Source organism: Loxodonta africana, chromosome 10 (genome assembly GCF_030014295.1).
Source record: "Loxodonta africana isolate mLoxAfr1 chromosome 10, mLoxAfr1.hap2, whole genome shotgun sequence".
NCBI lineage: Eukaryota > Metazoa > Chordata > Mammalia > Proboscidea > Elephantidae > Loxodonta > Loxodonta africana.
This window is the reverse complement of record NC_087351.1, coordinates 87351954-87366295: the sequence shown is the minus strand read 5'-3', so window position 1 is coordinate 87366295 and position 14342 is coordinate 87351954. Positions and strand designations below refer to the sequence as shown.

At 43.9% G+C, this 14342-nt stretch overlaps 2 protein-coding genes across 6 annotated transcripts in view; one reads left to right on the top strand and one right to left on the bottom strand.

The window, feature by feature from the left end:
• Positions 1 to 8429, top strand: part of NEK9 (NIMA related kinase 9) — a 50254-nt gene extending 41825 nt beyond the window's left edge. For all 3 annotated transcript variants that reach the window (XM_023546371.2, XM_003408779.4, XM_064292759.1), the window contains one exon: positions 513 to 8429. In XM_023546371.2, coding sequence (XP_023402139.1) covers positions 513 to 635 — 123 coding nt within the window. In that variant the 3' untranslated portion in view covers positions 636 to 8429. The remainder of the gene's footprint in view (positions 1 to 512) is intronic.
• ZC2HC1C (zinc finger C2HC-type containing 1C) lies at positions 6296 to 14196 on the bottom strand. 3 transcript variants are annotated; one of them, XM_064292761.1, is made up of 3 exons: positions 14134 to 14196; positions 11923 to 13276; positions 6296 to 6559 (listed from the first exon to the last, which is right to left on the bottom strand). In XM_064292761.1, the coding sequence occupies exons 2-3, from the start codon at positions 13255 to 13257 to the stop codon at positions 6296 to 6298; spliced, it is 1599 nt and encodes a 532-aa protein (XP_064148831.1). In that variant the 5' UTR covers positions 13258 to 13276; positions 14134 to 14196. The 3 variants fall into 3 exon arrangements, with proteins under 3 accessions (XP_064148831.1, XP_064148830.1, XP_003408826.1); XM_064292760.1 differs by lacking the exon at positions 14134 to 14196 and adding an exon at positions 13665 to 14117; XM_003408778.4 differs by lacking the exon at positions 14134 to 14196 and having other exon boundaries at positions 11923 to 13605.
• Between the last annotated feature and the right edge of the window lie 146 nt (positions 14197 to 14342).

Sequence of the window (14342 nt, the reverse complement as noted above, 5' to 3'; positions counted from 1 at the left end):
ATAATAATCATTGCTCTATATAGAATGAACTAGGAGTAAGGAAATTAGAGTTCAACTGTACGTGTTTGGACAAATTACTTTGTTTCTTGAGTCCTGGTTTTTCAGCTAGAAGAAGAAAATAATAAATGTCCACTTTGTATGGTTGTTTTGAGGAATAAATGAAAGAATGTCTGTGAAAGTACTTGGGAAAGCCGTATACACACTTGAGGTAAAGGTGAGGTGACTGACAGCTGTGGTGGGCAGGAGACTTGTTTTGCCGAGGGCTGTTCCCGCTTTAAAACCGAGAGTTCTGCATTCCAGAAAACCCTACAGTCCTGGGCAAACCAGGACAACCAGGACAGTTGTCACCATACCTGCAGCACATGTAAACATGTGAACTTCCTCTAAGGGTGTGATATAGAGTGCCTCTCAAGACTTTAGGTTGGAATTGAAGATACATAGTCTTGAACCAGCGAGACTGCTGTGACTAGGTGGCACTGTTATTAATGTGGAACTGTGTCTTATCTGGACAGGTGAGGATGCATTCCAAAGGAACTCAGACAGCAAAGGAAGAAATGGAAGTAGATCCAAAGCCTGACTTAGATTCGGATTCCTGGTGCCTCCTGGGAACAGACTCCTGTCGATCCAGCCTCTAGTCTCCTGAGCCTATATAGCCCCAGGAAACTGGGGTCCAAAGAACTTCACAGCACACTTACCGAATGCAAAGAGCAGCTTTCCTGGCTTCGTTCACTTGCAGACAAGGAGCACAAGGCGGAGGCTCTGAAGCACTTTCCATTGTACATATGGAGAGTGGCATTGCCTTTTAGATAGGATCTAGGAGTGATTTTATTGTTTTGGAGAATGGAAGGGCCCCATGGCCCTGGCTTTGTCCTCAGTGACTGCCATAGCAATAGCAGCTCGGTACCTCATCTGGTGATCCCACCTTTGAAGAGGAGACACAGTGCTCACCTTAATTGCGCTGGTAGCAGCTTGTATCCCATTTATCATTTGCACCATTAATTGGAAGCTGCCTTGGGAGTTCAACACCAGGCATTGCACCTCTGAGTGGGGGAGGGACAAGTGTAAAGCTGGAGTGGGCTGGAACCAGATGTGGCCCATCCAGGGTCATCTGGACAGTGTTGAAGTGTTCTGAGCCCTCTCAGGAACTCTGAGCCCAGGAAAATATGTCTGGTGGAGCCAACCTAGGGCTTGTTTTCAGAAAGTTCAGTTACTTCGTGCAGCTAAATGCTTTAGGAGGAGAAGTGTGCTTAGATTGCTTTTCCTCTGAGGATTGATTGAAATTTTGTCAGTGAGAAGTAGAGAAGGATGGGCAGGGCCCTCCTCATCACACAGCTGGAGTTTCAGGCTGTGGCTGATGCAGTATGGGATTTCCTAGCTTTGGAAGATACCACTAAGAGATGAGGTGAAGAATTGAGTCAGTGGGGCAGTAGGAATGGCCCTAAGAGAAAATCACGAGGGAGAGAAGGTCCTCCTTTAGCTGCCTCTGCTTGTACCTTAGAGACGCCTAGAGTGACTCAGAAGGTTTGTGCCTCTCCCTCCATGGCTCTTAGGGTTCTAGACATCAGCAGCCCCAACCACTCCCTTTTTGTTTGTCTAGTCAGTATTTTTCCCTTTTGGTGTTTTATGAAGCCATATCATTGTAACCGGTGAATCTGTATCATCTTTCCTACTTGAGTGGCCCAAAGCAAGTACTAAACTCTGGGAGTCCCTGGAGCCTACCAGGACACACAGAACCTGCCGAGTGAAAGGACTTTGGCTGAGAGCTTACTTCTCATCCTGTACTCACTGTGTCCCTGAAGACAGGAACAGACATGCCCAACGAGAGAAATAGTATCCAAAAAGAACAAAACTTCACATATAAGATTCTGAGCAAGCATTTGACGGTTTCCCTAAGGATGTGAGCTTTACGTTTCTACCTGGCCTTGTGAAACACTCCTTTAGTAATATGGATAACGGGATGCTTTGATGAGTCTCACATCCTACTTCCCTGCAAACAGCTAAATTTTTATTTTCCTCAAACCAAAAAATGAATGCTTGGTATCTGTTTAGGGCTGGGGGAGGACCTGTGCAATGGAAACTTTGCCATTTCCCTAAAACCATTGGTGTAAAGGCTGCTGCTCGGGGGAAAACCCCATTCTGGGGATGGGCAACTCTGTTCAGGGGGATCTTGTTTGGTATCATGTACCCATTGTTTTCTCAATTCTGGGAAGCCTTGTACAACAGTACTAATGTAATCATTGAAGCCTGTTATTGGAATAAGGGAAGGGGCCATCCCTGGATTAAGGTTACAGATTCTGGGGACTTGGGATTTGCTATAAGCCCTTGCAGTGGGTTTTGGTTCATCATGTAAATGCAACTTTGATTTTTTTTAAGGACTGACTGGCCTTTCATGTTCCTGTATCCCTCACCATCTCAGCAGGCCTGAGAGGCAGGGTCAGTTTGGGTGTTAATCATAGTATTGCTTCTGCCATGGGACTGAGGGACACAGGCATGTTGCTAAGACTGTGAGATGAAAGTGACAGTGAAGGGCCCAGAGCCCTGCCCTAGCAGAGGAACACCACGGTGGTTTGCTTTAGCATGTTCCTATAGGAAGTCTAGGTTTGCTATTAATCTGGCTGAGAATTTAAGTTCTGTGCCTTAGAGACAATTTGCACTTTCCCAAATTGTGCCTGGGATGACCATATGATTTTTCCCACCAAATAGCTATGCAAACAGAAACCAGGTCAGAGGTGGCAGGTATCCGTACATTGGATGAAGAATGAAAGGTGAGGCAGCGGAAGTGCCTTTGAATGATTTTCTGCTGCTAAATTCCCCTTTAAACTTTGTCCCATGTTTCTTCTTTATGCAGTGCTAGGTGTTTTAAGTCTTCCAGTAGTATTGCTTTTGAGTTATATAATATATCCTAAGTTACTCCTCTGCTCTGACATTGTTGCTGAAGAACTAGCTTATTGTTAGCCAAATGTTTGAAAGGTTGAGGGTGGAGTGGTTTGGCGTTTCTGTTCTAAATAAACATTTAAACTCTCAACCAGTGCTATGCCTCGGTAAGCCTGCGCGTTGACCTTAGTCACTGGGCATAAAACATCCAGATCCTAGGCCTTCGTGAATCTTTGATTCAGTGATTTTTTTTGTATAAATAAATAAATGTTCTTGTAACAGAAACAGGCAAGAACACTTGCACAGAAATAATTTTTGTGTCTTTCCCATTTATTCTTGCCAGCAGGGTCATTTCTACTACTAAATTTTTTCTCCAAACTTCTAAAAAATAGTGTTGAAAGTATATAGGGAAAAAAGTATAAACCACTAAAAGAGAAAGGATCATTTCTTGCACTTCTCAGCTTCAGTGGGCTTTCCCAAGTGATGATGCCAGTTTATGTTTATATAACTGGTTTCCTTCAAAGAGGCTGAACTGTATTTATCTTCCTGGCATAACACAGGAAACCCTGGTGGTGTAGTGGAAATAATCATGAACATTAGGGAGAATGTCACGTCTCTGCTACCTCCTGTGTAGTTGTGAAGAGTAAGAAATTGATGACTGAAAGCAAATGTGGGCTAAAAGGTGCTGCCATTAAATACAAAACCCCACTGCCGTTAAAGAACAGCATGTCAGCACATCTGCATACACTGAGATGAGTTTCCAGGTGAGTTTCACCGTGTTTTCCCCATTGCCTAACCTTTTGGGCTTTAAAATTTATGTTTTCTTGCTCAAAACATTCTTGGACATGTATGAAATATGGCTACTATCTGCTGTCATTCTCTGTGCTATTCAGGAAAAGACTCAGATAGGAAAAGGGCCGCTTACCTCTTCCCAAAGACCTGATCAAGCTAAATTTGAAAGACAAAGATATTTCCAATATAATCAGGGCCTAAACATTTTTTTAAACATTTAGAGGAAACCCTGATGACGTAGTCGTTAAGTGCTACGGCTGCTAACCAAAGGGTCAGCAGTTTGAATCCACCAAGCACTCCTTGGAAACTATGGGGCAGTTCTGCTCTGTCCTATAGGGTCACGTGAGATGGAATCAATGGCAGTGGTGGGCTTGGTTTGATTTGGTTGGAAACATTTAGAGATCAAAGGGAACACTAAGGCATTGAATTTATTTCTCTAGCAACAGACCAATGAATAACTGCTTATATCTATAGAAAGCACTCCCCACCCGTTTTTTTATTCTCCCTGGAGAGCCCTGATGATACCATCCAGGGATCCCAAATCCAGGTGTCTGAGGGGCAGGCAGATGAGTGAGTGTTGTGGGCCAGGGGGGCTACGGCAATCCGGAGCTCCTGTCCTATTTGAAGGAGCAGCTGATTCTGAACTGCACCCAGCTGATGCTATGCAGGGTGGTTGGCCCAGTGTTTCCAGAGCTCCCAGTTTTTCAAGAGATGCTCCATGTCCCAATTTGTAAAAGTCAGATCCTATTTTTAATGCCATGCCAGCCAAGTAAAACACATCTGTGAAGCAAAGCAAGGAGTCCTGGTGCCACAGTGGTTAAAGCACTCAGCTGTGAACCAAAAGGTCAGCAGTTGGAACCCACCAGCTGCTCCTTGGGAGGAAGATGTGGCAGTCTGCTTCCATAAAGATTTACAACCTCGGAAACCCTATGGGGCAGTTCTACTCTGTCCTATAGGGTTGCTACAAATCGGGAATCGACTCAATGGCATGGTTTGGTTTTGTTTTTTGGTGGGGCAAAGCAGTCCACTTTGTTACCTTGGCTCATTCTTGCCATCTATTGCTTTTGCCATCAAGTGTGAAAGAAAGGGTGTGCTTCACTGAACGTGCCCAGAGAATGTCCATATTGGACTAAATATCCAGTGTGTCTGTGTAGAGGCACCAGAGGTTTCTTTAAGGGGCCACCCAAAGGGCCCGTACGTGACACCTCTATCCCCCTGGAACAAAAAGAGCACAAAGCAATTCAGTAGATGCTGTTCTTCATATACATATATCCTTGCCCACCGCCCCCCCCACCCCGCCTGCTTGCCCCAGCTTTGCTGCTAAATCTTTTAAGTCAGATTTCCAGTCAGTCTCATCTGTTAGCCAGATACTCAGCAAAGGGAAGTAGAATAAGAGCAGCAAGCCATTTTGTTGATGGGTAAAGTATGATTTAGTTGTCTGTGATTGCTTTGCCCAGCTGGCGTTGAGTGGTTTTTCTCCAGGGTTTTAAATAAACAACTTGAGTGATGCTCCCAGGATAAAAATCCTACCAGGATTCGTATCTGTTGTGCTAGCACCACTCCTGTCTGATACTACCCCCTCAGACGTTAGCTGGTCAGCGCTCCCATTCTGCAAGTCTAGGACTTACACATCTTACTTAATTTTAAATCCCCAAAACCCACTTACCGAGGACCTAATTATAGAGGCTGCGTGCACTAGGCACTATTCTACACAGAGAACATTAAAAAGATCTGGTCCTTTCCCTTCAAAGTTTACTCTCTACCGTGGTTAACTGGCAGAGACATGTGCACTGTGCAATGTCCAGCTTGCTCTGATGATGGATTTTGCTGCCACATTTAAAAATCCATTCAGCCAACCTGATTTGAAAGCAGTGCTAGCAATAGCTGAAACTGAGAATTTCTTTTTTTGTTTTTTTTAACATATGAAACCCATTAGAAAAGAACCACCACAGAGAGTATTGTGTGCTTTCCCCCTATCTCTTCCCCATAAAGTACATAAAGATGAGGTTTCCTGTATTACATAGTGTACCATAGGGAAGGTTTAGGATATGCTGGTGCCATAACCTTACATAGTTTCATTGGCTTTTGGCCAGGACCATGCACCAGGGAAGTTGAGAATAGACTTCCATTAATAATGCCTTCTGTAAGATCTTACTTCTTTTATAAGAGATGCCATCTGAGTGCCTGATCCTCTGACACCAACTTATCCTAATAAGCCATCCTGCAGGAGCAAAAAGAGTTCATCAGAGCCACAGGCATACATGCAGAGGCAGAGGCAAGAAGGCACAACCAAATGCAGGCACTTCGCTAGCACAAACCACAGGCCAGACTTGGGAGAAAAAAGCTTTAATGTAGGTTGCTTGCTACTCAAGTGTCTTCCATCATCAGTCATTGGGGAAATAACACAAGGCAAACCAGCCTGAGGTGGTAATTTAGTGGGAAGCTAGGGCTTCCTTCGTTCTCCTGTGGCTTAAAAATGATCTCTCTCCACTGATTTCAGCTCTGCAGGCAGATCTGGGAGATGGAAAAGTTTTGTTTCTGCTTTGCATCAAATTACTTTCCTCCTATTTACTGCTGAAGAGAAGCAGAGCCTTCTGCACTATCCAAGGAGGTTTCCACTGTTGTCTGCTCAACTGTAATGCTTCCTTGGAGGGGGAGGGCGGTTCTTGATGGTCTTACATTTGGGGATGTGTCGCTCAGCCACTTGGGGCGCAAAGTGGCGGCTACAGTGAGGACACTGAATATAGTCTGGATTTTCTGCAGGCAAGATGGGGGGCAAGTCTGAGGGGTTTCCACCTTTGGCAATTACCTGCTGGACCTCTCGAGCCTGACGGAGGGTACGGATAAAAGACTCGTGCTTCTGTCTCCAGTTGCTCTTCCGAGGAGGTTCTGCCTATAACATAGAAGACAGATCTTGAGTCTCTGTTAGACTGACAGGAAATAAAGCATTTAACCCACAAGTTCAAAGAGAAAAAGAAAAGAAGCAACAGTCATAACTGACCGGCCAGAGTGAAGGCACTTAAACTTAGGGCCTGCAGAAGGGGTTACCACTGAAAAGTGAGCCATTTTCCCCAGCAGAACCCTGAGAGGTTCAGTGTTGGAGTACCAGGTAGTGGAGAAGGAGGGAAGTGCAGGGCTGAAAACAAGCTCCTCTCCCATCTTGCACACCCAAGTGTCAAACACCCCCAGCACCCTCACAGAGGTTTATTCTTTGGAGAAATTGAACCTGACAGGTTTCAGACTCAAGAAATCTAGACACAGTGGAGAACGGGATTAATCTTGGGGCTGAAAATGAGGATTAAGTGAAAGTCCAATTGTGGGACTCTGCCACCTTCCCCACCCAGCTCCCAGAGTACCATGCACATCAGTACCCTCTTAGGAGATTGAAGGTTTCCTCTCTGGGTGCACTGCGCTGTCCAGAGAAAAGCCTTTGGACACTGACTCTAGTGGACCCCAGTTAAAAGGCTCACTATTTGATAAACCTAATACAAAGGCCGCTAGCCAACAAGCCCCACCTAAGCTTAAATATGAATGGATAACCAAGGTGCAGTGGTAAAGAGCTCAGCTGTTAACCAAAAGGTTGGCAGTTTGATTTCACCAGCCACTCCTTGGAAGCCCTATGGGGCAGTTCTACTCTGTCCTATAGGGTTGCTATGGGTTGGAACTGACTCAACGGCAAAAGGTTTTAAGCCAAGGATCATCAGGTATTTAAAGAAAGCTCTAACAAGAAAGAGACCAAAAGAAGGGCAAACAAACAGAACAGAAGCTCAGGAAACAACCAAGGCAGGTAGTAGAATACATTAAAAAAAAATTTTTTTTTTTGCAAAAATCATATAAACTAAGGAGTATAAGAGATTGTGTCCATAAAACAAGAGTGTACTATAAAAAAGAACCAGAGAAAACTATTATAAGTTCAAAATTTCATAACTAGAAATAAAAACTAAATAGAAATGTTGTAAAATGATGCCAAGAAAATTTCTCAGTGATAAAAGATTGAGAAAGAAAGTAGAAAAGATTAAAGACTTAGAAAATCAACCAGAAAGTCCAACATCTGACCAATAGGAGTTTAAAAAAAAAAAAAAAAAAGCATAAGATTATTAAATAATACAATTAAAATTTCTAGAATTCAAAGTCACAAGTCATGAAATTGAGACTACCTACAAAGTATCCAAAACAATCACTGTAAAATTTCAGAATAAAGAGAGGATCCTATTAGCTTCCAGAAAATAAATCATAATGGGTTTCATATAATGAAACAGGAATCAAAATGTCACCAGATTTCTCAACAGCAACAGTGAATGCTAAAAGCTAGTGGGAAAATGCCTAACAGAAAGTCATTTTCCATTTAGAATTCTATACCCAGTCAAATCATCAATCAAATGTGAGGCTATTAGATAAGTATTTTCATTAATGTAAAGACAAAACATATACCTCCCCTGTACCTTTCTTAGTAAACTTCAGCAAAACAAGAAGTCAAGAAAAAGGAAGACAGAGGATCATGGAAAGAGGGGACCCAACACATAAGAGAAGCAAAGAGAAGTCCCCGGACAATAGGTCAGTAACCAGGCCTAGAGTATAACCAGCCTGGACTGGAGCAGGAGGAAAAGAGTGGTGGGAAGGAGGTTTCCAGGATAAAAAAAATTAAACAGACACATTATGGGAGTTTTTGAGCATTAAAAATATATATATATTAACAGGTATTTGACATCAGGTAGGTCATTTAGGGAAAGAAAAAAAAAATTAGCTATGTTTTTTTTTTTTTTAGAAGCCAAGCAAATGAAAACATATGTCAATGATTAACTCCAGGTGCACGTGGGCAGGGCAGAATTAGTTCACTCATCAGTGAACAAAACGTACATGGTCATTATGATATGAAAGCTGACTGCAGATTGAACCTGAAACTGTGATTCAATGACAGTGGAAAGAGAAAAGCAGGGGAGAGATGTGAAAGACAGCTATACAAAGCTTCCATAAATGGAAGTCAATAGATAATGTGCAAAATGGATAAGTCAGGAAAATAAGCCTATTATTTTGAAATATGCAGATGCATATTTGCTCCAGGGCATTTTAGGTCACTTATTACTATATGATTTTTAAAACTGCATGCACATATCATTTTGATTAAAATAAAATTACTTTTAAAAAGAAAAGACAAATAACTGGTGATTTGACGTTATTAAAAAACATTGACATTATTAGTGATGAAAATATGAAGAGATGTTATCAAAGGGAAAGGAAGGATTCATCAGGAAAGTTTCTTATAGAGACAGACAAGAGAATCAGAGTGTAAAAGGTGGCATTTAGGAACCTTTAAAAGAATAGAATTTGGGACAAGTTCCTCAAGGGTGATATCTATATTTTAAGTATTATACAGGAACTTTAATCAATTACCATTTATTGAGCACTAAACTCTGTGGGGAAACCCTGGTGTCATAGTGGTTAGGAGCTACAGCTGCTAACCAAAAGATCGGCAGTTCGAATCCACCAGGCACTCCTTGGAAACCCTATGGGACTCTTCTACTCTGTCCTATAGGGTTGCCATGAGTCAGAATTGACTGGGCGGTAACGGGTGGGTAAGCTTCATGCAAAATACAAAGAGTAAGACATGGTCTCTACCCTCAGATGCTCACAGTCCAGTATGTGATGATTAAAGGAGACAAGGAAAATCACCTGTTCGTGTGAGTACACTAGAGGAAAGACAAGGAGACACTCAGTGTCCGGAGGCAGAAAGCTATGGCTAGACTTGGGACATTCAAAGGATGTCTCAATCCAGGTCCCTTCTGCCTTGGTGTCCTTAATGCAACACCTAGTCCAAAATTAGTTTCCACAAAGCTGGGAAGTGTCTGATCTCAGGATCCCAATTATTTTGCTTCATTGCTACTGTATTTATGAATTTAAGAAACACAAAATGCTTTTTAAGGTCCTGGCCCAAAATAAACCCCTATAGTGGGACACCACCACCAATCTGTCAGTTTGTCTTACTGTGGTGGCTTGCATGTTGCTATGATGCTGGAAGCTATGCTACTATTATTTCAAATACCAGCAGGGTCACCCATGGTGGAGTTTCCAGACTAAGACAGACTTGGAAGAAAAGCCTGGCCATCTACTTCCAAAAATTAGCCAGTGAAAACCTTATGGATCATAACAAAATATTGTTCAGCATAGTGCTGGAAGATGAGCCCCCTAAGCTGGAATTCTTCTTTAAAAGAATTCTGTTATTTTAAGGGTTCCTGGATGCCACCAGCTTCAACCCCTCCTGAGAATTTGCATTTCCATCCCAGATATACCAAATCAGAATCTATAGTTTAACAAGATCCCCAGGTGATCCTTATGTATAATAAATTTTGAGAACCACTGCTCTACTAGTGGTTGTCAGAATTGGGCCCTAACCAGCAACATTAGCATCACCTGGGAACTTGTCAGAAATGCAAATTTCCAGCAGGGGTTCGAACCAGAAAGAACCAGATCGAAGCCCTGGTTAGAGGCACTTCAGAGCCACAACGATGAACTCAAACATACCAACAATCATGAAGATGATGCAAGACTGGGTAGTAGTTTGTTCTGTATGTATATATACATATATATATATATATATATATATATATATATATATGGTCACCATGAGTTGGAGCTGACTCAGTGGCAACTAACAACGACAAATAGTGGGACAGAGAATACCCCGGGGGTTATTGGGTTGACCAGAAAGAAAACAGGAAAGAACAAGAACTGACAGTCATATTATTATCTCAAGAGCTAAAATGTTGCCTCCTTGTTGGAAACTAGATTTCAAGGAGATGATCTCTTAACACAAAAGGAACTTTCTCGTGGTAATCTCTCAAATTATACTGAAGGAATGCCAACCGAGAAATACTTCTAACGGCAATACACACAGAAACTGTAGTCCTGACGGACAAGAGGTGCTAGGGCCACAGAGGGAGGATTGGAAGGAAATGAAAACAATGGTACTCTCATGCTTTGCTAGAATATCAGCACTAGGGTCTTTGAGATCATGTGGCCTGGGCCTTCCCAAACTTTCTCATTTGCATTCCACTCTCACTTCACCTCCTTTACTATTAATTATCTAATATTTTTCTTTTAATACAAGGGCATAATATGTTGTTATATTTTCCTAAGTCCCACTAAAATTATTAAAAATGTCTCAATATCATATGAAAGATCTAGAATAGGCAAATGTATAGAGACTGAAGTTTATGAGTGGTTACCAGGGGCAGGAGGGAGGGGGGAAAGGGGAAAGCCATTGTTTAGGAAGCAGTGAGTTTCTGTTTATGGTGACGGGAAGTTTGGCAACAGATATTGATGATGGCTGCACATGATTTATGTAATTGATGTCACTATATTGTACACATGAAAAATGTTAAATTGGTAAATCTGTTATATATATTTTTACAACAATAAAAAGAAAAATATTTTTTAAAAGTCTGTCAGTGTATCACACTTTCAGAAACACATTTTGCAAACCCAGTTGCATAACCTTGGCAGTCAGGGAGGTGGGCTTATTCTAGATCTGACTGTTCAAATGTGACTATGAAGTTCTCCTAAACTTAGCATGTAAGTATGGAAATCCTTACTTTTTACAACCTGGCTTTTCTGCAGCTCGGGACATTTTGAAAGATAACCAAAAAGAAAGGTGTTTACACTCTAAATGGGGAGAAGAAGAATTCCAAACTTGCTTGCATTTCATGTATTTACCAAGAAGGTATATCAAGACTGAGCTACTCTTGTAAGAATAGGTAAGGTCGCAGGAGTGGGAACAGATCATAGTCCTGGGATGTGGCAGAGTATGTTGCAAAGAACAAAGAGTTCTTTCAGGGAGGTAAAATATTTTATATATGTACACACATATATATATGGTTTTTTAAGTTTTCTGCAGTAAACATTTATTATGATTATAATCAAGAGCACATACTTGAAGCCTAAATTTTGGAGTCACTCAGACCCAAATTTATATGTTGCTTCTGTTATTTAAAACTGTTTGTGACCTTAAGTTACTTACCCTCTCTGAGCCTGGATTTTTTAACTGATAAAATTAGAGATAATGAGATTTTCACAAAGTGTGGTAAGGAGGATATAAAAAGCTCCCATCACAGTGAGTGGACATGGGCAGCAACTAATAAATATTAATGCTCACCTTCTCCCTACATGACACATGAAATTTTTCTAAAGGAAACTGGTGAGGATATAACAGACCCTTAAAATACTCTTCACATAAAGTCAAACTGATATGGCTCTCATTACCTTGACTGAGGCTGGTCCCTTCCAGTTCAGGTACTGCTCTAGTTCTGTGCCCTTAGCCCGGGCCTTGGAGGAATCAAACACTTTCCTCTTGGAACCCTGCATCCTGCTGCAAACGTTGGAGTGTCTCTCCAGCCTGAGCAAGAGAAACTTGCGTCCACAGTGGCTGCACTCGCCAAGTTTGGGCTCTTCAGAGGAACAGCTGTAGCCTGAGGAGTCTGGTCCCCTGAACAGGCTGGAATTGCTGGTGGATCTCCACAAAGCATTGCCTGGTGCTTCTGAAGGCTGAGAAAATTTCTCTGTTGATGGCCCTGAGACTTGGTCTTGGATTTTGTTATTGCTTGCCATCAGTCTTTCCCTTTTGAGCCTCTGTATCCCATAATCAGGGAACTGGAATGGACTAGAATTTTCTTTCGACTGTCCCCGAGTTTCACTCTCTCTCCTGTCTCTGCTGAACACCTCTTCAGGCCTGAGTTCAGGAGAGAAGACAGGTTTGCACGTGGTGTTGCTAGTATTATCTTTACCTCTCCTCCTGGAGAGTGTCATTCTCTGTAGCTCTCTTTTTTCATTTCCCTCGGCCTGTTCCTTTTCCTTCTGGATTCGTCTGAGTTCCTTCTCCGTCTTCTTCAGCTTTTCCCTCAGGAGGGTCTCCTTTCTTCGGATTTCCCCCTCTAAGCTCTCCCCTGCAGCTTCTAGTCTTTGGATCTGCATCCGCTCAGTCCTGTCAAGCTTTGCCCTGACCCTCTGCCCCTGCATGGCAACAAGAACAGGACCAACCACAGATGAATTCACTTGGTTCCTTGAACCAAAGCTGCTGTATGAAAAGTCTCCTGGCTCAGGGGGCCTTGAAGAGACATTCTGATCCTCATCAGCACCAGTCTCACCTGTACTATGAGACTTCCGGTAGACCACAGGTTTCAGTGGGTATGCCCGGTCTACCCCAACTCGCTTCTTTGTAAAGGGGATGGTGTCTTGGTTATTTGCTTTGGGATGCCAGGATTGAGGGTCTGAGGAGTAAAACAAATCCTTTCCTTGGCCCTGGGAATTGGTTCCTGAATCTTGCTGGCTGATTCCAGCACAGCGGGGATAAGAGTAACTCCCGGCTTTTGTGAGCGTGTTCCATTTGGGGTGAGTGTAGAGACTATCCAGCACCAGCTCTTTGTTGCTCCAAAGCTTCCGCTGAATATTGTCTCTCTGGTGCCCCACTGAGGACCGCTGGGAAGAGTCACTTTGTTCATAAAGGTCTTGCTTGGTTGAGTGGAGCCCTGAAGCTTCCGTTTTATTATATGGGAGCATAACGCCCACAGGCAGATGTGGTGCCAACTGGAGACCAGCCATTCAGGGCCTGGACTGAAGCCTAGGGGAGAGTTAAAACGTGAGGAGTTTGTCTGAGGTTCACTCCAGGCTGCTAAAGTAAACTTCCTACATTTGCCCAACCCACGTTTTCCCTTAAACTTTTTTGGGACAGTGGTGCTGGGTCTGCCAGAGTTCCATCCAATTAGCATTTTGTCAGTGCCTATTATGTGAGCCCCTAAAGATAGAATAACAAATGTGACACGAGTGTTGCCTTCCTACCCCTAGCTTTCCTTTCCACCAGGACCAACCTCTGCCATACACAGTGGCTGCTCCTGTCGTACACAGTATTATTCATAGTAGGTGAAAAGAGCATTGGATTGGAAGTCAGGTTTTAGGTCCGTGACCCAGGTTAAGCGACCCCCCCCCCCGCGGGCCCCAAGTTTCTTTACCTGTAAACTGAGGGGTTCAGCCAGTTAGAGTTACATGACTGGAGCTTAGGTACCTTAGGAGTTCGAGTCCCGCTCCACCACTTTGCAAATTAGAAAGCGGCGGCCCCGAGTTAAGTGACTGGCACAAAGAGCTGTCCAGTTCCCTCCTGCTGGGACCATAATTGGTTCCAAAGTGCACAGAGGCCGCTCAGGGCCAGGAACCGGCGCCTGGTTGTCAAACCCTCATCCAAGGAGTCCCCGCGGGCAGACAGCGGCGAGAGTGTACCCTGAGAGGTAGAGGCCACCTGACTCTGCCGCGGCTGCGTTTAGATCCAGAAAGCGGAAGTCACGTTCGGTCCTGGGGGGTCAACCGGGCGCCCCCACTGGGGACTCCACTTTCGGGGACAGGCCCTCGCTCCCTGCCCCTGGCGGTTGGGCAGTCAGGACGTCGAGGTGCTGACCCCATGTCTTCCCCTCCCCTCCGCCGTACCTGAGGCTCCGGGGACCGCTCCCGCTCGGGGTAAGCCCCAGGACCTAGTCTACCGGACCGCAGGACCCCTACCGACCGTGCTGCGCAGGCGCCCTCGGCGGGCCTCTGTTACTCCGGTTGCCTGGCGACAGGGGCGTGGAGCGCTCGGAGCCCCGCCTCCCGCCGGGAACGCCGCCAAGGAAGCGCGCGCAGGCGCAGTCCGCGCGGCC